General features: G+C 48.8%; 1 protein-coding gene and 1 pseudogene across 3 annotated transcripts; one reads left to right on the top strand and one right to left on the bottom strand.

The window, feature by feature from the left end:
* Positions 1-485: 485 nt before the first annotated feature.
* Positions 486-15431, top strand: LOC129013611 (golgin subfamily A member 6C-like). Of its 3 annotated transcripts, none has more exons than XM_054450039.2 (18): positions 486-733; positions 2382-2501; positions 4409-4489; positions 5347-5385; positions 5644-5694; positions 5791-5872; positions 5969-6075; positions 7095-7181; positions 7290-7397; positions 7592-7679; positions 8061-8626; positions 8903-8971; positions 10297-10372; positions 10805-10896; positions 11460-11562; positions 11646-11749; positions 11839-11980; positions 12067-15431. In XM_054450039.2, exons 1-18 carry the CDS (start codon positions 650-652, stop codon positions 12261-12263), a joined length of 2196 nt encoding a protein of 731 aa, XP_054306014.1. In that variant the 5' UTR covers positions 486-649; the 3' UTR covers positions 12264-15431. The 3 variants fall into 3 exon arrangements, with proteins under 3 accessions (XP_054306014.1, XP_054306015.1, XP_054306016.1); XM_054450040.2 differs by having other exon boundaries at positions 8088-8626; XM_054450041.2 differs by lacking the exon at positions 8903-8971.
* Positions 15432-19306: 3875 nt separating this feature from the next.
* LOC129013621 (putative GED domain-containing protein DNM1P34) lies at positions 19307-20352 on the bottom strand (annotated as a pseudogene).
* Positions 20353-25631: the final 5279 nt, after the last annotated feature.

Consider the following 25631-nt stretch of genomic DNA (forward strand, 5'->3'; position numbering starts at 1 on the left):
TTTTTTAAAAATTCTTAATAATGTAGGAGAATAAGAGAAATGTTTTTTCCAAAACAGAGAAATCATTGTGATTATTTTACCTTATTGGAATGATTGGAATGTTGGATAATATAGTCCACTTCATTCATTAATCATCAAACATGCTATGGATTTTCCATTTTTATAGGATTTGTGTCTTAACTGGGGTAATACTGGTAATTCTTGTACTCCATCTGAAGATGAAAAATGTAGGCCAAAATCATAGACCATGTATACAAGCTGGATAATGAGGACAGCTCTGGAGGAACATGCAGACACACACACACTGACACACATATATATAAAGTATAAACACATATTTTTTTAAAGTTTATTTTTAACATTTTAAAGCAAAAACCGTCCCTCTCCTCTCCTGGAGTAGGCAGGCCCCGCCCCTCTCCCCAAGTGGGCGGGGACAGCAGTCGCATAGGTAGCTTTCCTTGTGATGTCACAGGTTCCTCTGGACACACTGCTGCCTGGCCACGCCTCCTTTCCCTTTCATCTTTCTCATTGACCAATGGGATTGGAGCATTAAGGCCACACCCCTATTCTGCATTCTAGTGTGGTCCTGGTTACGCCTCCTCTGGCTCAGTCACACAGCAGCCTGGCAGGTGACTGGAGGTGTTCGCTGATGTGGCCCCAACCCTACCTCCCTCCCCACCCCATGATGTTAGAAGAAACTCGACAGAACAAATTGGCAGCAGCCAAGAAAAAGGTAAAAAGCCAAGAAAAAGGTCATGGCCCCCCAACCTAGCCGGAGATCCCCTCCTGAGACACACTGGGCTGGGCCCCCCTACCCCGGCACCCCTGGGCTCCTCCACCAAAGTCTTGTCAGTCAGCCCCGCCCATTCAGCCAGCAGCCCAGCCTCTGCCCTTGCCAATCACCCTGCGGTGACTTTGGGCGGGTGACTGCTGGGGCTCCCTACTCCATATTCAGCCCTCACGTCCTGCCGCCCCAAGCCCAACCTCCCTGGGTCCTTTGGGCTCACGTCTCCAAGGACCTGGGACCCCCAGCCCTAACCCCCCAGCATCTCCAGTCATCCCTGGGTGACTTTGGGCTGGTGACTCCTGGGGTTCCCTGAGCAGACTCTGCTCTCCCCTCCTGCTGACCCAAGCCCAACCTCCCTGGGCTCTCTGGACTGGCATCTCCAAGGACCTGGGTCCCAGCCCTATGCCCCCCTCCCCCATCGTGGATCAGCAACTCAGCCATTGCACGGATGTCGTTCCCCCCACCCCCAGGTGGAGTGGAATGTAGTGATGTCACAGTCCCCCTAGGAACTGTCATTACTGCTGCAAGACCGGCCTTTGATCTTACAACCCAGTCCCCTAAGCATTCTCACCCCATTTCTGGTTCTTCTGGTCCCAGCACAAATTTCCAGCTAGAAGAGAAATGGGGACTATGGGAACTAGGAGCAAGAGGTTTCAGGCTGCCTTACTCCCTTCACATAGACATCAACAGTGTGAAAAGCCTAAACTTCCCCTGTGAGCTCAAAACGTTGACAGTATCTCTGGGTGGTAATGGGAGAATGGATTTGGTTTGGTTTTCTCCCAGGATTCTACTCTCCAGAGAGACTTGAACATTTTTTTCTGAGTTCTCCACCTCATATTCTAATTCTCCATGGTTCTGGGACCAGACTGCCCTTCAGTCAGTGGTCTCTGAAGTGAGATTTGCTCACCTTCTGTGGAATAGATCTTGGGAAACTGAACTTGACAGCTTGACTCTTCCTCATATCATCTCAACTTGGAGTACATTGAATGCCACAGGATGAATGTGGGAGATCTTTCAGAAGCATCAGTTTCCCTTGGTTCTCTTGAGAGAAAAAACATTAATGTACTTAGGGATGACCCTCACATAGGTTTCTAAGAGTATACCAGACTTCTTTCTGAAATGAGACTTGGGTTGTCCTCTTTCTGATAAATTCCCAGATTTAACAAAAAAGCTGCCTTCTGCCATGAGGACACATTGATATAAAAGTGTGAGAGATGCTGGTGCACTTCTTCACACTAACAGACGTGAGGATGTATGACTAAACCACACAGCGTGTAGTTCCTGCCTATGTAATGTTTACTTTTCTACCTCTGCCTCTGGTTTTGGTCCCTGGCAGCTGCTGATTCATGGCAAAACCCCAGAGCTTGGAGTCAGAAGACTGAGTTTAAGTTCCATTATTGCCCCCCCACCCCACTTTTTTTTTAGCCATAATATCCACCCCTCTCAATCACTAAGTGATTGTGACAACACCTTGTACAGTTGTTGGTTGCATTAAATCAGATGGTGTATAAGAGTATTTTGCAAAAACTGTAAGGAAGGTGTGGCTGTAGGGGCTGGTAGTTCTCATGTGTATTACTACTCTTCTTTCCCACAGCTAAAAGAATATCAGCAAAGGAAGAGCTCTGGTGTTCCAGAAGGAGCGAAGACAAAAAAGAAAAAAACTGGCAGTAGCCCTGAGACAACCACTTCTGGTGGTTGCCAATCATCTGGGGATGTGAGTCTTGGCTGGCCAGGCTCCTGGGGACAGAGGGCACAAGGGGCAGTAGAGGGTAACTGTTGAGATTGCTGGGTACGGGTTAAGAATTCTGGGTTTGACTCCTGCTTCTCCATCTGCTAGGGATCTGATTTATGGCAAGTTGCTTGAGCTCTTTGGGCCTCTCTTTTCACATCTGTAAGATAGGGGTAGTATTGTTTGACTTCCATTTGTGAAGTTTAAATGAGATTCCTTATTATTGTTGCTTTCATGTTAACCCCTAGTACGTGGCCTGCTGTAAACACCCAGGATACCCAGGAAATGGTCATTGCTGTTTGATTTTCCTGATCCCCACTCTCAAGGGGAAGCTGGGCTAATGAGTACAGCCACTTGCCATCAGGCTGTCCCTTTAGGAGTCACTGAAGGGGGTCCAGGGTGTGGTGAGGAGAGCCCCAGGCCCTAGGAGGAAGAGAAGCTCTAACTTGCCACCAGCTTGCTGGGTGACCACAGAAAAATCACTTCCTCTGCTGGGCCTCAGTTTCCTCCTCTGTAAGATGATTCTGGATAAGATCAGTGTCTTTCAAACTTGTTTTTTAGCTGGAGACCCCTTAGTTCAGGTGAACTCTTACTCAGGAGTCTGTTTTTTTTAATGGAGGTGGAGGTCTGGAGCTCTACCAGATTCATCACCCATGTCCTGGGCCTGAGGAGAGGGGTCCAGTGAGCACATTAAGAGCTGTATTGGTCAGCTGACTCCACTCTGTGACTGCATCACTCAAGGGACTTTTCCATCTATTTGTTCCTGCCCCTGGCAAGGCAGCAGGTGGCCATTTGGAAGAATGGCACAGGCCATGGTTTTAATCTCCTCTGCTCTTCTTCAGCATTTCCTTTTCCTGAACCCACATCTTCCTCCTACCCTGACTTTCTTACTTCTCTCTAAGCCACTTCTGTCTTTCACCCCCTGCCCTTGTTTTTCCCTTGTCACCTCCTGTAGATTCAGGACATTCTGAAGGTGTTGGTGTCCAACCTTAACCACTCCAATGGGGTAGAACTCTCCCATTGGACAAGTGGAAGGTGAGGCAGTGCCAAGACCCCCCTCTGGCTTGCTGTCTCCAGCTGTGCATGGCCCTGAGGCTTCTCTGGCTTGGGGGATACTTGGCCCCTGCCTTGTTTTATGTTGCTGCCATTAACCTTCAGCCTGTTTCTGTCTGCTTCTTCACCTGCTTGATTGGTGGGTTTTTTTCCTTCCCCGCATCTTTTATCATCTTGGAAATGGTGACACCTAAAAGTTTAAAAGTAATCTGGGAATAACGTACAGAGCAGGCATGTGGGATTTGGGCCTTTTTTTTTTGAGACAGAGTCTCACTCTGTCACCCAGACTGGAGTGGAGTGGTGTGATCTCGGCTCACTACAACTTCTGCCTCTCGGGTTCAAGCGATTCTCTTGCCTTAGCCTCCCGAGTAGCTGGGATTATAGGCACCTGCCACCACGCCTGGCTAATCTTTGTATTTTTAGTAGAGATGTGGCTTCACCATGTTGGCCAGGCTGGTCTTGAACTCCTGACCTCAAGTGATCCACTCGCCTCAGCCTCCCGAACTGCTGGGATTACATGTGTGAGCCACTGTGCCCGGCTCCTTGCTGTTTTTATACTTTCTCTATATACATAACTATTTCCCATGTAAGTTCTTTTTTTTTAATTTCTCATTTTTATTACTCCTGCATCATCTGTAACCCTGAAGGATCTGGAAGTAAGAGGCCCTGGGCCGAGGTGCAGTGACTTTGCAGGCCAGCCCTCCAACCTCCTCTCACAATGGGGGCTGGGTGACCCTCTGCCACCTGAGACAGCCCACATACACCCCAGCCCTAATGATTGTTCTCTCTACCTCTCCCCACAATCCTCTTCCAACTCCTCCTCTCTGCATGTGCCTCAGAGCCAGTACCAAGGAGTAGCAGTAGGCCTGGAGTCAAGCTCTGTGACTATCAATCAACTCAATGAAAACATAGAATCATTGGTAAGAGTCCAGTGGGGTCCCCTGATTCCACGCTGCCAATCCTGGGCTTTAGTTTCCCCTTGGGGCCCTGAAGAAAGGGGCTGGGGGACCCTGGTGCCAATGGCAAATGGGGAGCTGGAGCACACAGGCCTCACCGGGAGGGACCCCAGAGCAAGGAGCATGCAGCATGGCTCTTCTGTCGCTGCCCTCTTTGCTGACTCTCTCTTCTCCAGACACCCCTGCTCCAGTCCTTGCCACACATGCCCTGGGGTTGTCACCTCTCAGGGAAGCGCTAGCCTGACTGGTTGTCAGGGAACCTGTATTTCTGCCCTGACTCAGTCCCTAATTTGCTTTGAGTCTGGACAAGCCACCTGTCCTCCTTGAGCTCGTGTTTCTGGAGGAGGTAGAGCATCAAAGGTCTCTGTTAGCTCTGAGAGTCTGAGATTTAAAGCCCCCTAGAATGGAAACCTGAGGGCCAAGGGCTCCTGTCTGTCCTTTTTCATCCTATATCTGCTGTGAAGAACTGTAGCTGGCCCATATGTGCTCCGTAAAATTTTGTTGAATGAAGGCTCCTTTCTAATTCACAAGCTGGCAGAAGGGTGGGCCTTCCTGAGACTCCCTCTCTAGAGGTTTATGTTACTGTCCTTTCAAGAGAATCCAGATTCAGACTTTGAGTTCTGTGGCTGTGGGCAAAAACCAACAAAGACCCAAATCCTCTGTCCTTGGGAGCTTGAGGAGTGTTGGCCAGTTTGTATTGCCATTGGGTCTGAGAATGTTGCCTTTAAAATCCATTCCTGGTCCCCACCTACCACTTCCTGGTCTGGGGAATAGAGTTGAGGGGGCCACTCCCAGTCACCTGAATTTGACTCTCCCCACAGAAAGAGCAGAAGAAACAAGTGGAACATCAGCTGGAAGAAGTAACGTGATTTCTTTGCTCACATGACTGCTGGGTTTGGGGGGCACTCAGATGTAGAGATGCCAGTCTCATCTTACCCACTCCCAGCCTGGGGAAGAAGGCTGACCCCTCAGATTCTGCCCCATCCCCACAGGGTCCCTGATAACCTGGTCCCATGGGTGGGCCCGTCCTGGGGCATTGGTGGCATTCTAGGGGCCTGTCCCTTGCTGTGCCATCTCTGCCTCCCCGTGGTAAGAGCTCTGTCTTCCTCTTCCTATAGGCAAAGAAAGCAAACAATGAAATACACAAAGCACAAAAGGAGCAGTTAGAGGTGAGTGGAGGGTGGGGAGCTTTCTCCTGTCCTCTGGAGAATGCGTCTTTCCTTGTCTTTCAGCATTTGCTTGGCTTTTCTCCCATTCAATTCCAGACAATCAACATCCTCACATTGGAAAAGGCAGACTTGAAGACCACCCTTTACCATACTAAACGTGCTGCCCGACACTTCGAAGGTGGGAATCTGGGCATCCCATCATCCTTCAACCTGGCACTTTGACAGGTCTTTAGAGGGAGTCCTTTGGGCCCCATCTCAACCTCTCTCATTACAGAAGAGTCCAAGGATCTGGCTGGCCGCCTGCAATACTCCTTACAGCGTATTCAAGAATTGGAGCGGGCTCTCTGTGCTGTGTCTACACAGCAGCAGGAAGAGGACAGGGTGAGTCCAACCAGCTGCCCCATCCCCTGGCAGCCTGGCTTCCCAAATGGAGGAGTGAGCCTAAAAGTCCCTTCTGCAGGATGGAGTGTCCTGCCCAGAAGGCAGCATGCTCATTTCTCACTGCTTTTGTGTATGGTTGTTAGAGGCAGCCTGGGGCTGAGTCAGCTGCTGTGGGTGAGTTGGGGGGCACCGTGGGGAGTGAGCACTGGATGCAGAGCTCAGAGGCCAAGTGCCTGCCCTGCCCTTTCCTAGGTGAGGTATTGGGTAGTTGTTCTGTGAAGGTACAGAAGAGTATCTTTAGTATGTTACCATTTCTGTAGAGAGAGGAAAGGGGTGTGTGGGGTGTGTGTGTGTGTGTGTGTGTGTGTGTGTGTGTACTATGATAATATACAAAAACACATCTGCAAGCATTCATAAAAAACTCAGGAGAGAGTAAAGGTTGCCTGGGAGACACCTCCCTTCTGTACCTTCTGAGTTTTGGACTATATGAATGTATTATCCTTTCAAAAAGTGAACAAAAGATTAATTTCCCCCTTCCTATCTGTGCCCCCATCCCCAACAAGAAAAATGGGCTTAGAGAATAGGATAGACCTGGGTGTTCAAATCCCAGCTCTGTCTAAGTGATCTTAAGCAGGCACTTAACCTGGAACACTCGATGTTTTTCATCTACACAATAGAGGTAATCCTAGTAACTGTCTCACATGGTGTTTGTGAGGATGAAATGGGATTGTAGCATGGAACCTGGTGAAGCCCTCCATGACAGTTCAAACAGTGGTAGTAATAACAGTAATAACAACAGCAATATTATCTGATCTCTCTGGGCCTCTGTTAGCCAGCTGTAAATTCGATCTCTTTCCCTGTCCCTTCCAACTTTACTGAGTTCTTTTAATAACCAGGCCACGGGCTTGGAAATGCCTTGATCTTTACTAACCAAGTTGTATATTGAGCCTAGCCCTAGCCCTTTTAAGGGGCACTGCCTGGGCTCCCCAGATCAAACCTTCTCACTCTTCACCATCCAGTCCTCGAGCTGCAGTGAAGCGGTCCTCCAGCGGCGGTTACAGCAGACCATAAAGGAGCGGGCGCTGCTGAACGCACATGTGACACAGGTGAGGCTTTGCAGAGGGAGGGATGTGGAAGGAAGATGATCCCAGGTGGTCAGGAGCAGGTGAGGACCAGTGACAGCCCTTCCTAACTTCTGTGCCCATTTCTTGCAGATGACAGAGTCATTAAAACAAGTCCAGCTACAGAAAGACGAATACGCTGAACACATAAAAGGAGAGAGGGCCCGGTGGCAAGAGAGGATGCGGAAAATGTCGGTGGAGGTGAGACCTGACCCCTCAGCCCCCACCTTAGATAGGTCACTGGATCTTTCTGGGCATCTGTGTAAAATGGGAATAGTACAGCCAGAGGTGGTCTTGGGTCTGTGCTTTGTGCAGATGGGGGCAGAGAGGGAGATGGTAGCCTGTCCAGCCACCAGCCCCTCTCCCCAGGGCCCTTTCCCCTGTGCTTTGGGCAGGCTCGCACATTGAAGGAAGAGAAGAAGAGTGACATACATCGGATACAGGAGCTGGAGAGGAGCTTGTCCGAATTCAAAAACCAGATGGGTAAGGTGGGGCTGGTGTGACCTGGGAGCAGGACTGGCATCAGAGGTCTGTGGGGGTGGCTTAGAATGCCCCAGGGAGGTGGGTGGATGGAAGGGCTTTGAGGCAGAGGGAAAGAGGTCTGTGCCAGGAGATGGCAAGTTTTGTCATCTCCATGAGCCTCGGGGTCCCCATCAGCAAAGAGGGAGGAGTGCCCATTGTCAGCCACCCACAGTGCTCTCTATGTGAAAGTGGCTTGGAAATTGGCTACCATCGGGTGCGAGGAATCATTAGCAGTGAGACCAAGTCTGGGAAGCCTGAGAGGAGCTGTGCATCAAGAAGAGGGATTTTTTTTGGAGGGAGGTGGGGAATCCAGAGGCCCTTATTATCTGCTTCATTTCTCAGCTGAGCCCCCATCCCTGGTGCCCCCAGCAGTGACCTCTGTGGTGGAACAGCTACAAGATGAGGCCAAACACCTGAGGCAGGAAGTGGAGGGTCTGGAGGGAAAGCTCCAATCCCAGGTGGAAAACAATCAGGCCTTGAGTCTCTTGAGCAAGGAACAAAAGCAGAGACTCCAGGAGCAGGAGGAGATGCTCCGAGAGCAGAAGGAGTGGAGGGTGCGGGAGCAGAAGAGACTGTGTGAACAAAACAAGACACTTCAGGAGCAGCAGAAGATGCTAGGGGAGCAGGATGAGAGGCTGCGAAAGCAGGAGCAGAGGCTACGCAAGCAGGAGGAGAGGCTGCGAAAGGGGGAGGAGAGGCTGCGAAAGCAGGAAAAAAGGCTGTGGGACCAGGAGGAGAGACTGTGGAAGAAGGAGGAGAGGCTACAAAAGCAGGAGGAGAGGCTACAAAAGCAGGAGGAGAGGCTGCGAAAGCAGGAGAGGCTGCGAAAGCAGGAGAGGCTCGCGCTCTCCCAGAACCACAAGCTCGACAAGCAGCTGGCTGAGCCACAGTGCAGCTTCAAGGATCTGGTGGGTTGCCCCACCTGGGGAGCCTGCCCTCATCCCTATCCCTCCAGGCCTTTGTTTCCCCACCTGTAAAATGGGGCAGTGTAGCCCTCACACGAAATTGTACTTCTAAAGGCACCTTTGAGCTACAGCTCATCAGGCCCTGCTCTGATGGCTGTGGGGGAGAAGGGATGATTTTTCTAACCTGCCTCCACCCTTCCCGGTGACATGGGAGGCAGACACCAAGTTCTGGTGTCTCTAGCTGCAGTGGATGGAAACTGATTGCTTCTCCCTGTGCAGAACAACGAGAACAAGAGTGCACTGCACTTGGAGCAGCAAATAAAGGAGCTGCAGGAGAAGCCAGATGAGGTGAAGGAGATGGTAACCTCTGCCCCATCCAAGAAGGGCTGGGAGGCAGGCACCAGCCTCTGGGGAAGGGAGGTGCCAGGCCAAAGGCAGCTCCAGCTGGGGGAAGGTGACCCCAGGACCCTCCAGGGCAGCCCTATGACTGTTTCTTGCTTCCTGCCCTCTGACTTTTAGAGGTGGGTAGCCCTGGGCTCCTCCCAGATCTGGACATCGTCATCCCAGCTAGATGCATGGAGCTGCCCAGTCACAGGGGAAGAGACAGTGATAAGAGGCTCCTTATCCAGGCATGGTGGCTCGCACCTGTAATCCCAGCACTTTGGGAGGCTGAGGCAGGAGAATCACTTGAGGTCAGGAGTTTGAGACCAGCCTGGCCAACATGGCGAAACCTCACGTCTACTAAAATTACAACAACAACAAAAAATTAGCCAGGCATGGTGGTGCATGCCTGTAATCCCAGCTACTCAGGAGGCTGGGGCATGAGAATCGCTTGAGCCCGGGAGGTGGAGGTTGCAGTGAGCTGAGATTTCACCACTGCACTCCAGCCTGGGCCACAGAGTGACACTGTCTCAAAACAAAACAAAAAAGCCTTCTTAGATTCAAACTGGATTCTGGCCTGGGTTCCACTGGTCACCATTCAACTACTGTTCATCTCTAAGTCTCTGTTTCTTTAACTTCAAAAGGAAGTTAGCATTTTCCTTGCAGAGGCGCTGAGGATTGAATGAGAGAATACATGGAAAGCATTAGGCATGTAGCACACTTAGCAGGTGGTGGTTGGCTCCCTCTGCTTTTCCACCAGTCTGTGGCCTACAGTTTAAATTGAGGCAAGAAGAACATGAGATTTGAGGCTGGGGAAGGAGGTATGGGGTTCTAGGCAAGGGAGGAAGCCTCTTAGGCCTGGAGCAAGGGACCGGGGTCCTGGGCAGATGACAGAGCCCCACAGTGCGCTCACTACCCTATTAATGGGCCCAGAATCTGGAAGCCAGCCACCTCATGCCCTCATGCCCAGGGTCTTCCTGCAGGTGGAGCTGAAGAGCCAAGAGTCTCAGAGTCTGCAGCAGCAGTGAGATTAGTACCTGGGTGACCTGCAGCAGTACACGGCCACCTATCAGCAGCTGACCTCTGAGAAGGAGGCGCTGCACAGGCAGTTACTGCTGCAGACCCAGCTCGTGGACCAGCTGCAGCAGCAGGAAGCTCAGGACAACGTGGTGGCTAAGATGGCCCACCAAAAGTTGCAGGAGACCCAGGGGAGGGAGTTGCTGAAGAGGGGTCCCCAAGGGGGATGACTTGGCAACCTCTATGCCTTCTCACTCTGTTTTCCATCCCCTTAGGAGCACCTAGAAGCTGCCAGCCAGCAGAACCAACAGCTGGAGACCCAGTTGAGCCTCATGGCTCTCCCTGGAGAAGGTACAGGAGACCACTCAGAGGAAGAGGAGAGCACCCCAGGAAGAATGGGGGACTCTTAGCAGCATAGGACTGAGGGGTTGGAAGAGACCTTTAGAACAGCTGGTAGTTATGCCAACCGGGTGTCTGCACTAAGTTCAGCATCAATATGGTGACCTCCTGTGAGCAGGGGGCCACCAGGTTGCCTAAGGATGAATGAACTGGCCCAGATCAGAAAGGGAGCAGATCAGGACTCCCGCACCGACTGGTAGTGGGACTGTGCCTGGGCAACATAGCAAGATCTTGTTTCTTAAAAGGAAAAATAAAGAACAGCAGCTCATTCACCTCTGGGGAGAGGCCGGCTCAGGGTTACACGGTCAGGGTGGGGACAGAGGTGGGCCCACAGTACCTCCCTTGTTGGGTTGTCTGAGGTCCCCTCTGACTAACTCCCTACAGGAGATGGAGGAGAACATCTCGACAGTGAGGAGGAGGAGGTGCCTCTGCCCGTGCCAAACATCCCAGAGGACCTGGAGAGCTGGGAGTCCACGGTAAGCCTGACTTTCCCCACCCCGCTTTGCCACCTTCCTCTGTGGTCCCTCCCAGACCCCCTTATGCTCTTGGTTTTCCCGCCTTCTGATTTCTCTGGCTCCTCACCCCTTCCAGGAGCCAGTGGTCAGACACCTTGTCACCTGTGGCCAACAGGTGCACTCTGAGGCCCCAAGTGAAGGGGCTGTGCTCCACCTCCCTGCCTCATTTGTTCTGTCTATGCCCCTACAAGAATACTCACCTCTTGCCTTCAAGTGGCATTTTTCAACTCCGCTGGAGCCAGTTCCCAGGAGGAGCAGGCATGGCTATGTGGGCAGTGGAAGGTGCGAAGGCTGTGCTGCCTGCACCTGGCTCAACTGGTGGCCTCAGCCTGGAAGGAGCCAGAGGCAGAGCCCCGAGCCCCAGGGAGGACTGGGGATGAGTTTGTGTGTGGGGAGAGCTACCGGGCCCTGAAGGAGGCCATGGAGGAGCTGAAAGTGAGTCCTGGCATGGGCCAAGAAAAGTGGGGGCGGGGCGGGGCGGAACAGGTCTCTCCCGAGATGTGACCCCATTATTTTGGCTCCAGAGCAGCTTTATGGACCTCCCAAAGGAGAAAGCGAATGGGAAGGAGCAGGTGGAAACACTGGAGCATGGATTCATCCAGCCCTCTGGAGCGACAGATGGCATGAGTGAGCGGGAGGCCAGGGCACGGGCAAGGGGAGCTGCAGGGCCATCGGAGGGACCCTAGTGTCTGAGCCATGTCCTCTCGCAGGAGAGTCCTTCACCGGATATGAAAGCCAGGGGGCAGTGCCAATCACGCGGCACCAGGAGGTGGAGGATGTCATCAGGCTGTCCCAGAAGGAGGAGGAGATGAAGGTAGGGCATGCAACATCTCTGTGGGGGTGGGGCTGGGCATGGGTGCTGGCGCAGGCTCCAGGGTGGGAGCTGAGCACCCCTCCCTTCAGGTGAAGCTGCTGGAGCTGCAGGAGCTGGTGTTGCCCCTTGTGGGCGACCACGAGGATCAAGGCAAATTCCTTACCGCTGCCCAGAACCCTGCTGATGAGCCCGCTCCAGGGGCCCCAGGCCCCCAGGAACTTGGGGCGGATGGTGAGTAGAGCCCTCAGGCGGGGTGGGCAGGCAGGAGCAGGGGAGGCTTGCACTGTGCTGAGACCCCCGCCTCCCTCCCTCCAAAGATTTTTATAAGGTGAGCCTGGACGACAGCGTGGAGCCTGCACCAGCAGCAGCCAGGGAGGGTTCTGCACAGCAGATCGTGCAGCTGCCTCCTGTAAGGCAGGACACCCAGGAGCACCCAGGCTTGGCCAGCAAACCCTGCGTGCCATTCTTTTACCGGGCAGCTGAGAACAAGGAGATAAACATCATCATCATCTAAGAGCTGGTCAAGAAATTTAAAAGAACAACAACAACAAAAAGTTATGGGGTTAATCTCCTACACCATTCATTTACTCCATTTGAAAGTTAGAGCCACTCACATTTATTTGTGTTTCTAATTTACCGTTTAAATTTATTTGTAAAAAGTTAAGGGAGAGTTGCTCTTTTCCTGATGTTCACTCTGGCATCCTTTAGCATTTTTGTTTTTAATTTGATAATTGTAGGTCATTAGCATGCATATCGAGTTTGCCCTTAAGTGGTGGGAATTCAAACACACAAAGACCCACTATTTGCACAAAACTATTCTTACTGGTTTGGAACAGGCTGCCATGCTTTTTTAATGTTATTGCAGCATGTATATTCATTACAGAATTCAGATAAAATTTGCTTATATTCTGCTATTACATTTGATCAAATCCTAACCACAGTGAGCTCTTCATTAGCTCAATATGTGGTTCGCCCTCAAGTGCGCGCTGTTTATTACTTTGTAATATGCCACTGTGAGTACTGACATTTAGAGTTGTTTAAAGGCCGAGAACTGGAAACAGCCTTTCCCCTATTTTCTGTGCATTGGGAATGGAAGTAATAACATTTTGGGGAGCTTTTTAAATCTCACAGAAGAGGAAAGTGGCCTGCTCTGGCAGGTGTGTGCAGGATAGAGTGTGTTTCATTTGTTCTGGTGCCAAGAATGAGCGCTGTACTATGGTGGTTCCCTTAGGATTTGTATGTGCTCTGGGGTCATGAAGATATTGCATCATGAGCTGCAGCAGTTGTACCCTTTCTCAATGACCTAAAAAGGGATTATTTCTGAGGAATGAAAGGCTCCCATCATTGACTGTGGATGTGGAAAACCTTTTCTAGCTTGGAACTTTTATATCTGCAATACATTTTAAAGTCAGAGTTCATGTTACCTGTTTTAATCACATGAGTATATGTCCCAGTACACAAAAGGGCACTGGTTGACATTCTTCTTAATGTATTTAGTAAATATCATAAGAAATCCTTTAAGAGTTTAAGCGTCCATGGAAGAGGCACACAGGCTCTAGTCAAGAATGAATTCGAATGAAGGAAAGCTGTGTGACACTTGGCCTTCCTCTATGTTCATGGAGCTTCTTTGAGGCTAGAAGATGGATTTTTACCATCTAGACCTCTCTGGCGAGTACCTATTCTTCAGCCATATTGGTTACTCTGACATAGGAATTTACTTCTTTTCTTTGAATGGAAAACACTTTAAAAATAATAACCACCATTATTATAAACCAATATATGAGAGAGTACTTAGTTGAAACAAAAAGGAGTTTTAGTAGACAGTATTATACTATACATGAAAATCAAGGCGAAGTTTATGCAACTTAAAATGTTTACAAGCTGCAGTGCAATCTAATGTTTGTGAATGTCCAAGTATTATGAGGAAAAGTGTCTATACAATCACAGAGTTTTGTTTCCTCACAAAGTTCTTCACAAAGAGTGAAGTATGTTTTTATACCTCTCAGTTTCAGTTAGAGGCATATTTTGTGCCATATTTATGTTAATGTGCCTATACATGATGAATGAATTATTTCAGTCATACATTGCCTAAATCATAACTTTAAGATGCTTGGGAAAGAATCAACAGCCAAAATTTCATGAAGTTCTAATGTCTGTGTTCCAAAATACATCACATTATTAGGATGCAGGGAGAGATGTATGTGCGCTCCCTGGGGTGCCCATTTCTAGTTACTAGACCATCTCCATTTTTAGCATTTGGCATCTTCATGATACTTTTATACATATGACATTAATAGGATGCAATAATACGATTTTACAGATGGAATAACAGATGTGCTTGCATTCACTGAAAGAGTGCAAATATTAAGTCCTTGTGACTTCAACTGACTCTTCCAAATTGTATGAATTTATCAATGTATTAGATAAACTCAGTTTCAGAATTATAAAGAAAAAATGTTAGACCAACTAATGTGGCTAATTAACAGTGGTACGATTTCTAGCCCGAGGGTTTAAAATGGACTTAAAGTCCTGTTCTTGCCTTTTATGTTCTGAACTTGCCACTTTTGCATTCTTTGAGTTCAGTTTAAAGACAGTTTAAGTCCAATTTAGACCCTTGGGCTAGAAATCATACCACTGTTAATTAGCCACCTTATTTGGTCTAACAGTTTTTCTTTATAATTCTGCAACTGGGTTTACCTAATACATTGATAAATTATTTCAAAGGTATTTTTATAGTTCAAATCACTTAACTTTTACCCTGATAAATATTAATGACTAGGAATGATCTTCAGATAGCGTTTAGCATCTGTAACCAATCTGACAATAATGTGTTCATCAGGCACCTATGGATTAAATCACATACTGGCATATTTAAGCTGAATGTCAGTCTGGAAAATAAATGTACTATATTAACTGAAATACCACTCTTTGTGTAGCTATTCTGTCATATATTTAAGAAAAATTAAATAGCATGTAAATCGTATAGCAATAACCAAAGTCTTTCTTCAAAGTGCATGCATTCCTTTGCAATACCTCATTCAGCCAAGTATTTGTTCTCTTCCTCATTCAGTATAAGGCAGCTTTCAATTTGCTTAGAAAGCAACATTAGAAGGGTAGAGTTGAATCAGAAATATGGAATTTTAAAGTGTGGGTTCAACTGAATAAATTTGAATTTCTGTAGGAAGAATTGAAAGACTATTTAAAGACTGCAATATATAATCATTTTAAAAGTATTTGATTAAACCTGATAGATTTTCCAGAAATGAAAACAAGTCAGTTCTAAAACCAAAGCTGATATTTAGAAAATGTGAAAATGTAAATCACCCCTATTCATAATATAGTTTCTCTAAAACTTTATCTTAAAGAGTCATTTTAAAAGAATATAACTATTCAAAAATGTAACTGCTATCTTAAGTTTTAAAATAAGTTAAAACATTTTAAAATATGAATACTGTAGTTTAAAAGAAAGAAACTGGAGGAAGGAAAAGTAGAGAAAGAAATGCCAATTCCATTGCAAAGCTTTATTTGCCAAGTTTTCTTAGAATGACTTTGACCAGTTTATGAATTCTTGTAAACAGAGTGTATAATGGAAATACTGAAACACTGTTGCCTAAAGTGGCATTATTGACTGCTACTGTGATGCTACTGTAATGTAATAAGTTATTAAATTGTTGCAAAATGCTGTTTTTGCCTTAAAATTTTGTGTGTCTTGAAAACTGTGGTGTTAAAGGTATTGAGACTATGCAAATGCTGGGCACACCTGGCATGAGATAATCGGTTGTTATTTTTATAAAATTGTAATGTAACTATGCAAGTGTGTTTATTTAAAGAACACAAACCAAAGTTATGGGATAAAAAAGGTTGTGGGATGAAAAAGTTACGGGATAAAAAATGTTGTGGGAAAGTTGTGGCAAAAAAAGTTGTGGAAAAAAAGTAGAAGTTTTATGAAAAGCTTAAAGAAAGGGCCAGGCACAGTGGCTCATGCCTGTAATCCCAGCACTTTGGGAGGCCGAGGTAGGTGGATCACGAGGTCAGGAGATCGAGACCATCCTGGCTAACATGGTGAAACCCCATCTCTACTAAAAATACAAAAAAAAAAAAAAATTAGCCGGGCGTGGTGGCGGGCGCCTGTAGTCCCAGCTACTTGGGAGGCTGAGGCAGGAGAATGGCATGAACCCGGGAGGCAGAGCTTGCAGTGAGCTGAGATCACGCCACTGCACTCCAGCCTGGGTGACTGAGCAAGACTCCGTCTCAAAAAAAAAAAAAAAAAAAACTTAAAAAAGTATTATGAAAAAGAAGTTATGGGATTAAAAAATAAGTCGTGGGATAAAAATAAAAATAAATAAAAGCAGGCTTCTGTCAGCATAAGCCTGGAGAAGTGGGGCTGGAGTCTCCATCCCCATCATGTTCCTACCACCCCTTCCCAGTCATCCCTTTATCATTAGGGTAGAAAGACAAGACCCCTGTCTAATGGGGGGAGACAAACAGACCCTTTGCCACCTTGACCAGGGCTGAGTCCTTAAATTTCTGGATGATGAAGATTGTTATTTAAGAGCCAGAGGCTGGTAGAGCTGGTTTGTTTGGAGGAGGCCTGATGGCCTCCCTACTCTCACCAAAGCAACTTTTCCCTAAGGGGGCTCCCATCTTTCTATTCAGAGAGGCAGCTGAGGCGGGACAGTGGGGCTAACTGTAGAGCAGGAGAGGGCACGGGCTGCTGGGGTGGACCCCCTTCCCCAGTGTACATATATTATCTGTGTAACATTTTGTATATTCCAGGGAGGTAGGGCCACCCCCTGGATCATACCTAGTGGAGATTGGAGCTGGCATATGAGGAGGTTGTACTCATTATTTGTGGATGGGAAACTTATTTATTGATAGCATAGGACAGAAGAAGGAGGCGGGGATGGGGTTGTGGCTCTCTGGTGATGTGACTTCTGTTTATTTTGCTTTTCATTTTGGAGTAAATGTATTTAGCCATACTGCTCAGCCTGGTGGGTTCCCATTTCCCTCACTGGGTCCTGGAGTTTGTGCCACTGAACGAGGAGCCCTAGAGAGTCTGAGCATGTCCAGCTGGGCTGTTGGGGACCTTCCAGGCCTGTTACCTGTATGCTGCCTGCTGACACCTGGTGGATTTCACGGGGACTGTCATGGCACCTATGGGGCACAGTCCGGCCCTGAGAGCCAACAGGCTCAGAAGCCTGATGTAGCGGTGGCCGGGAAGACAGATACCAGCACCCAAGGGCACTGACTTCCATCCACCCCAGGCATCTTCCGTTCCATCCCCCTGCCTCCCTCGCCTCTCTGCACCTGGTGGCCTGTTCTGTCTGTCCCTCCAGTGCACCGGCTGCCCCACAGGCTCCTCCAGGCTGAGTTCATGGCCCTGCTCCCTAGTGGCCAGAGCCGGCTTCACAGGATAAAAGCCAGCTAAGTTCCACTTTTCCAGGAAAAGTGTCCCTTGGAAAGGGTGTGACCTTTTCACTCCTCCCAACAGCACCCTAGAAATGGCTTGGCCTTTTCCCTCCCCTGAGCTCCACAGAGAACACAGCCAGCAGAGGACACATTCCCCATCATCCAGAAATGGATTTGATTCTCAGCCGAGGGACAGCAGGACTGGTAGAGACTGTCAGGCCACACGGCTGCCTGTACAGCACCCCATGCTTGGTGGGGGGTGGGAGGGATGGCGGGGGCTGGCTGTCCACAGGCTGGGCATGACAGGGAGGCTCACTAGAGGTGGCACACTTTGGAGGGGCAGTGTCAGGGGAGACCTTCCTCTTTTTGGGCCACAAGAATCCACAAGGACAGCACAGTGACTGATTCCCAGTGCTAGAGGTGAGGTGGTCGGCCATGTGTAGATGTGTGTGTATATATATATGAGTATTTATAGATATTCATAGAACAGGGCAGGGAGATACCACAGAGGGGGCACAAGTTTTCATCAACGGTCACATCTGGATGTGTCAGCTCACCACTATGACAGACTAAGTCACAGATGAAGGGGGCTGGCTTTGGGGCTGGGGAGCCACTGTCAAGTCACTGGACACCCACCCAGGCAGGCTTGGAAAGGGAGGCCTCCGAGAAGAGGAGGATCTGTTTAGAGGTCAGAGTGGGGCTGGGGCTCTCAGGATGGGATGGACTTGCCTGACCTGATGAGCTGGCAGTTGGAGAGAAAGCAGAGAGAAAACGGGAGAGAGAAAAGTGAGCAGAGAGCTGGTGAGGCAAGCACAGAGCACGGGCGTGCTGCAGCAGCTATGAGAGGGCCGGGGAGGGGAGGACGCAGGTGCAGGTGTGGCAAAGTTCCTGGAAAAGAGGGGCTGGAAGGAAAAGGGGAGGAAGATGAAGGGAGGAGCTGGAGCTTCACAGGTAGTGCCTGGGGGCTGCAGCAGCCCTCCCCAGCCCACACACACACTGACCTCTCCCACGGTACCCAGGCAGTGCACCCACAGTTCAGACCAATGCTCAGCCCCCTCAGGCTTCCCTCTTCTCTGTCACCCTCCCTTCCAACCCACTGGCCCAGGGCCACCTCTCTCCTTGGGGAGCCCCACCCAACAGCCACCAGGCCTGATAGAGAAGGAACACTGTTTGACCCAGGATGGTGAAGCTAAAAGGGATGGCTGGACTGGAGTGAGCACCAGAGGCCCCTCTGGGTGGTCAGAAAGCCCAGGACCCTCTGAAAGGACCCTGGGGGAGGCAGGAAGGGTATACACCACTGGTCATAGACTTATAAATGTAAGAGGGGAGCCTCAGCTGGTTGCGGGGGGCTGCAGGTGGCATAGGTGAGCCTGGGCTCCTCCTGCTGGGAAAAGCAGAAGAGGGAGAGTGTGTGTCAGGGGAGGTGGGTGGGCTAGCTCAGTGGAGCTCAGCTAGGCCAGCAGGGACTGTGGTCCCCTTGGCTGAATAGCACAGGTGACCCCTAGGAGCAACAGGCCAAGGTGCATGAGCCCACTGGCTGGTGGTAGTGTTTCAGCAGGGGCCAGGGACCCTGCCTTCAGTCACACGCTAGCAGCTATGGTGGTACCCGGGAGGGAGGGAAGGGGGCTGTGTGTTCCTGCCTGGCCTGTGAGGTGTGTTGTGGGATGACCATGTGTATGGGATGCTCAAGATTTTATCCTAGATCACCACTGGGTTGCCAACAGATAGAAGAGGTGAGACCCTATCTCCCCTGCTCTGCAGTGGATTTGACTCTCAGCACTCCCAGACTGGGAACTGGATACCCTGCCCTGGCAGCATGACTCAGACTGCACAACAGTTATGTCGTGCCCAGGATGACGTTCCTAGGCCTCTGGCCGCCTCAGAGTCCAGCCCCACACACAATGCCCTCCAAGTTCCCAGCCCCTACACCATAAACCATGAGTTCTCTGCCCTCTCTGATGACTCTAGAGAGCACCCACGTCTGCCAACTTGGCCATGGAACCTTTTCCAAGAGCCTACAGGCTCAGCCATGGAGGCTGGGGGACTTTGGGGCCTTGGGGGCCAGCCCTGGTACCTGCATCCAGCTAGGATGCTCTGCACCTGCAGCCAGGAGTTGTCCACGGGCCCCCGTGGGCATGCTGATTGTGTTTATGACCACTGTGCCTGCTCTGCTGACTCCTCCATCAGCATGTTCTTGTCCACACGCAAGTACAGGTTGGCCAGCAGCTCCAAGAAGATGAACTCCTTGGTCTGAGAGTGGGCAAAGAGGGAAGGAGGTTGGGACCTGATGCCTGTGCCACCCTGGCCACCCCACCTGGTCCTGCTGGGACTGTGTGCTACACTTGAAGCCCCAAGTATGGCTTTTCAGATGTGGCTTCTACACCACTTAGACTCCAAGACCCATCTCTTCACCACTTCTTCTCACTCAGATGGGGACACTGAGGTCCAGAGGAAAAGTCACCTGCCCAAGGTCACAGATCTGGGAGAGCACCCAGGACCTATCATGCCACCAGGACACCTGTCTACTCAGTTTTTAATTTTTGGAGATAGGATCTCTCTCTGTTGCTAGGCTGGAGTACAGTGGGCAAGATCACTGCTCACTGCAGCCACAACCTCATTGGTTCAAAGTGATCCTCCAAGGTTAGCCTGTTGAGTAGCTAGGACTACAGGCATGTGCCACCACCAGGCCCAGCTATTTAAAATTTTTTTTTTGTAGAGACCAGGTCTCACTATGTTGCCCAGGCTGGTTTCAAACTCCTGGGCTCAAGCAATCCTTCTGCCTTGGCCTCCCAAAGTGCTGGGATTAGAGGCATGGGCCACTGTGCCCAGTCCCACGTTATAGTTCTATGGGACAGCCCTGGTCTGGACCGTGCCCCTCTCTCTGGACCTGGTCCCACAGGGCTGGTTGTCATCTCTGCCAGGCCAACACGGCCACCTGCATCCCCAGTGCCACAGGAGCCCCCTGCCCCCATGAGGTGGTGCATGCACATTGTTGATCATGGTTGCATGATGGTCTTGGGCATGAGACCAACCATGAGGTCCCACACGGTCTTGTTGACAACAGCCACATAGGATTCCACCAGGCTCTGGGTGGTCTCCATTTGCCGCTCCAGCTGTGGGACCATGGAGTGCATGAAGCTGTCGGAGCTATTCTCCTCGGCCTTGCTGGCCTGCCACGGAGAACACAAAGGCATCAGGGTGGCCAGGCCATGCAGCCAGGCTCCAGGCATCCCCAGGATCTCAGTCCCTCCAAGGGTACCTGGAACATTGAGGCACAGGGAGAAACAACTGGCCAGGACACACATCCAGTTCCCCACATGATCTAGAGGGTTTCAGGTCTCTGCCTCTCAGGACCCCAGACTCTCCCAATTCAGCCTCGTCTTAGTTCTGACTCTAGTAACCAGAATTTGCCTCCATTTCCCAATCCAGAAATTGGAAAAGAATATCTCCAGATCCTTTGTTTGAAGACCTAGCCAGAGCTGGTGGCAGGCTACAGACGTCTGGCAGGAGGCAAGAGAAGGGCATACTCACTTTCCCCTTGTCCTCGGAGGCCCACACACCAACATAGCCACCACCACTGCCACCAGGGAGCACAGCCAAAGTAGATGCACACAGGAAAAGGGGAAGGGTTGAGTGAACCTGGGACACTGCACCCCAACTTTAATGTGTTGATGAATTCAATTTGCTAATATTTTGTGGAGGATTTTTGCATCAATATTCATCAGTGATATTGGCCTGTAGTTCTCTCTTTGGTTTTGGTATCAGGGTAATACTAGCCTTGTAGAATGAGTTGGAATAGTTGGGTAAGGCCTCTAGTTTTGGAATAGTTTGGGTAAGGTTGGTATTAGTTCTTCTTTAAATGTTTGGTAGAATTCAGCAGTGAAGCACCAGGTCCCAGGCTTTTCTTTGCTGGGAGACTTTTTATTACCACTTCGATCTCATTATTTCTTATTGGTCTGTTCAGGTTTTGGATTTCATCATGGTTCAATCTTGGCAGGCTGGATGTGTCTGGAAATGTATCCATTTTTAGTAGGTTTTCCTATTTCTTTGCATACAATAGCTTATTGTATGCAAAGCTTTGCTTATAATAGCCACTAGTGAGCCTGTGAATTTTTGCGGTATCAGTTGTAATTTTCCTTTTTCATCTTTGATTTTATTCACTTATGTCTTCTTTATGTCTTAGTCTTTCTTAGGCTAAAGTTTGTCAACGTTGTTTATCTCTTCCAAAAACCAACTTTTCATTTCATTGATGCTTTTGATTGTTTTCTTCATTTCAATTCCATTTATTTCTGCTCTGATCTTTATTATTTTTCTTCTACTAATTTTGGGTTTGCTTTGCTCTTGCTTTTCTATTTCTTTAAGATGCATTGTTAGGTTGTTTATTTGATGCTTTTATACTTTTTTAAAGTAGGTGTTTATAGCCATAAAGTTTCCTCTTAGTACTGCTTTTGTCGTATCCCATAGGTTCTGGCATGTTGTGTTTCCATTATCATTTAAGAAATGTTTCAATTTCCTTCTTAATTTCTTCATTGACTCACTGGTCATTCCAGAGCATATTATTTAATCTCCATGTGTTTGTATAGTTTCCAACATTTCTCTTGTTACTTCTAGTTTTATTGCATTGTGATCAGAGAAGATGTTTGATATTATTTCATTTTTTTTCTAATGTTTTAAGATGTGTCATGTGACCTAAGATATGGTCTGTCCTTAAGAATGATCCATGTGCTGAGGAAAAAAATGTGCATTCTGTAGCCCAAGGGAGAAGACACCCACCCCCACTCTGCTGCAACACACAGTACTCTGCTCAGGGATGGGGCAGTGGTGTGCTGTTGTTACACAAGGGGCTCTCTGTTGGGGAGGGAACAGAAGTCTGTTCTGTAGTGTTTGCCATTTTTGGTGGTGCAAATATTCCATGGCTGATTTCAAGCTGCCACCATCTTCTCAGCCTGGGCTTGTTTGTACCCACCCTTGGGAAAGCCATCCAAGTATTTGAAAGGATGTGGGTGTGGTGATCTAAACTGTATCTTTGTTAGGGGACACTCCAAGCCAAGTTACACTAAGCTTCTTGCAGACTCAGAGGAACTGCCCTGATGGTCTTGGATAAGATCTAGAAGAATTATCTGGGCTACCAGGCATTAGAGACTCTTATTCTCTACCTGTAATTTTTCTCCAAAAAAAAAAAAAAACAGTCTATCTGTCTGTCTGTCTCTCTTTCTCTCTCTCTCTTCCTCCCTCCCTCCCTCCATTTCTCTCTCTCTGCTGGGCCACTTGGAGCTGGGAGTGGACTGTTACAACATCCCTATGGCCACCACCACTGGGACTGCACTGGGTCAGACCTAAAGCTTGAGTAAGCTCAAGGCCCACTGTCAACACTACCTGGCTATCGCCTATGTTCACTTGAGGTCCTGGGGCTCTAGAGTCAGCAGGTGGCAAAGCCAGCCAGGCTTGTGTCTTTCCTTTCAGGGCAATGAGTTTCCTCAGGCCCTGGCGGGTCCAGAGATGCTATCTGGGAGCCAGGGACTGCAGTCAAAAAGCTTAGAAATTTACCTGGTGCTTTATTCTAAGGTGGCTGAACAGACACTGAAACCATGAGACAAAGTCCTTGCCACTCTGTCTTTCCCTTTCCACAGGCAGAGGAGCCTCACCCTGTGGCCACCACCACAGGCCCACAGGGAGTGCTGCCAGGCTACTGTCGATGTTCACTTAGGGCCCAAGGGCTCTTAAGTCACTTGTGGTGAATGCTTCCAGGCCTGGGACTCACCCTTCAGGGCAGTGGGCTCCCCTCTGGCCTAGGAAAGGCCCAGAAATTCTGTTTAATAGCCAAGGCCCAAGATCAGTTACCAGAAGAGCCCATTTGATGCTCTACCCCATTGTGGCCAGGCAGGTACCTAAGCTGCAAAACAAAGTCCCTTTTACCTTTCCCTCTGCTTTTCTCAGGCAGAAGAAGTCTCTCACCACAGCCGCCATAGCTGGGAATGTGCTGGGTCTCACCTGAAGCCAGCCAGGTCACAGGGGGGAGTGATTGGCAGAGACTACTATTCAGCCATCTTGCTCTGCCCCTCCTCCCTCACTTCACTTTACCTCCTAAGAGCTCTGTTTGCAAATACAATCACATACAGGGTTAGGGCTCCAAGTATGAATTTTCAGGAGACACACTTCAGTCTATAGCATTTGGACTTGGGAAGAGGGAAAGAACATGCACAGGAAGGTCACAGTGTAAGCAACAGTATGGAGGTGGGAAAGTTCAGCTCGTGGGTAGGAAAAATTGATCCAAGTTGACAGGGCCCACAGGGAGATGTGGTGGTGTGGTGAGAGGTGGCCACATCAAAAGAACCTTGAATGCCAGGCTGAGGTGGGAGGCATTTCCTGTTGTGTAGAAGGTGCCATGAGGTGGTGGGGAGGGTAACATGATGAAAGGATATTTGGGAGGATGGATCTGGCATCAGTGATGGGTAGGGGTAAGGAGTGAACAAAGCTGGAGGCCAGGAAACTGGACACATGGCCCAGAGTTCAGGCTTAGGCTGTTCAAAGGCAGTTTCCACACTGAGTTCCAATGTGGATCCAAGCATACAGGAGGAGGTAGATGATTTGAAAAAGCAAAACCATTCTCTTCCCATTACCACAGTTTCCCAGCTGAGCTCATCACCAGAGTCCTACAAATCAGACAGTCAAACTACCCCAAACTCTGTCCCTAGAAGCTGTGACCCAGAGGGAGCCCTTGTCTAGCTATAGACCAGAGACACTGCAGCCTGAGCAGGACTGCACTTGTTCCCTCCCAGGAGCCTCATCTCTGTCTGGCCTGGCTCTGGCTTCCAATGCCCTCAGCTTTGGCTTCAAAATCTGTTGGGTCAGATTCACGAGAGCTCTGGCCTTCTTTGGTTTAGGGATTTTTAAATAGTTTTTTCAAGCAGGCAGTAGATCAACTCTGCTTGCTTACCTCTAAGAACTGGCTACAACTCACAGAAGTCTGTTATACTCATAGTTATGGCTTGATTACATGGAAAGGAGACAGATTAAAATTAGCCAGGGGAAGAAAGGCATAGGGCTGAGTCCAGGAGGGCAGCAGGCATGGAGTGTCCATTATCCCTTCCCCATGCAGTCAGAGTGCATTACCCTCCCGGCTTTGCTATGTGCCAATACACATGGAGTATTCCCAGCCAGTGAGGCTCCCTCTAGCCTTGGTGTTCAGGGTTTTTACTGGAACTTCATCACAGAGGCATGCTTGATTGTCCATGTGGCTGCTCTCAGTTTCCAGTCTCCAGTCCTTCCAGGAGGGACCTAAAGCTCAGACTCTAAATCACATAGTCACTTTTCCTGGCCTGGCTAGTCCCCACCCTAAATCTCATTATTAGACCATCCATAATGAGTCAAAATCCCCAGACAAAGATATTCCTATCAGACATTACATGTTGACGGTTACCTCCCAGGAGTCTAGAACAAAGGCCAGACCTCTTTTTGGTCAAGCTTAATTTTTTTTTTAATATACAACGTGCCATAATTCTGTTATTTTTTCTGTTTTGTCTTCAAAATAACCCTAATTGGTGGGTAAGGATGTTTATTATCATAAACAAGATCTCAAGATGGAAGATGCTTGGGCAAGGTTGCACCGTCAATCCTAGACTCATGGTACAAGACTCTTTCCACTCTCTGAGAGCTCTGAATCCTGAGAAGAAGATGGAAACAAGGTGTGTATATGAGTGTGTGTGCACATGTGTGTTTGTGAGTGTAAATGTATATCTAATGAGTATGTGTGGATATGTGTATGTCTGTGTGTGTATACATGTGGATGTCTGTGTGCCTATACGCATGTTTGTGTGTGTGTGTGTGTGTGTGTGTACAGTGGTGCACAGCTGTAATGCCAGCTACTCAGGAGGCAGACGGGGGAAGATCACTTGAACCCAGGAGTTTGAGAGACAGAATATTTCAATGACCTTTTTCATGCACTTAGAAGACAATACCTGGGGCTCGGCATAAAGAGACAAAGCACAGCGTACACAGGCAGAGAAATGTTTAATAAAAACAAGCGACTGAGAATTAATTAGTTCATCTATAAAGAAATAGAGCACTTAAGCAGCAGATTAAAACTGGAAGATAATTTCCTCTAGAACCCTGATAATCTTTGTGAGAAAACTGTTGGCCACTTATGTTAATTGCCAAAACTCACAGGGCCCTGTGCAACAGAATTGGGGAGTAAAACCATCTTTTTAAAACTCGCTATGCTACAAGCAGCATTCAACTCTTTCTCAGACAAAGTTTCACAAACCTACCTCCAGCTTCCAGATGGTGAGGGCAAGTGTGATGAGATTTTATGATAAATTTTGCCTGTCTCTGAGCCCATCTCCTCCTGTTGAAGAGAAGGAAAATGAGGCAAGCACATTACAGCCCTGCTGACAAAAGTCACAAGATAAGCAAATTATTAGTTAAAACCAGAGAGTCCTATAATTTATTCATGAATGCCACACGTTCTATATCA

The sequence above is a fragment of the Pongo pygmaeus genome, chromosome 16 (genome assembly GCF_028885625.2).
Source record: "Pongo pygmaeus isolate AG05252 chromosome 16, NHGRI_mPonPyg2-v2.0_pri, whole genome shotgun sequence".
Lineage (NCBI taxonomy): Eukaryota > Metazoa > Chordata > Mammalia > Primates > Hominidae > Pongo > Pongo pygmaeus.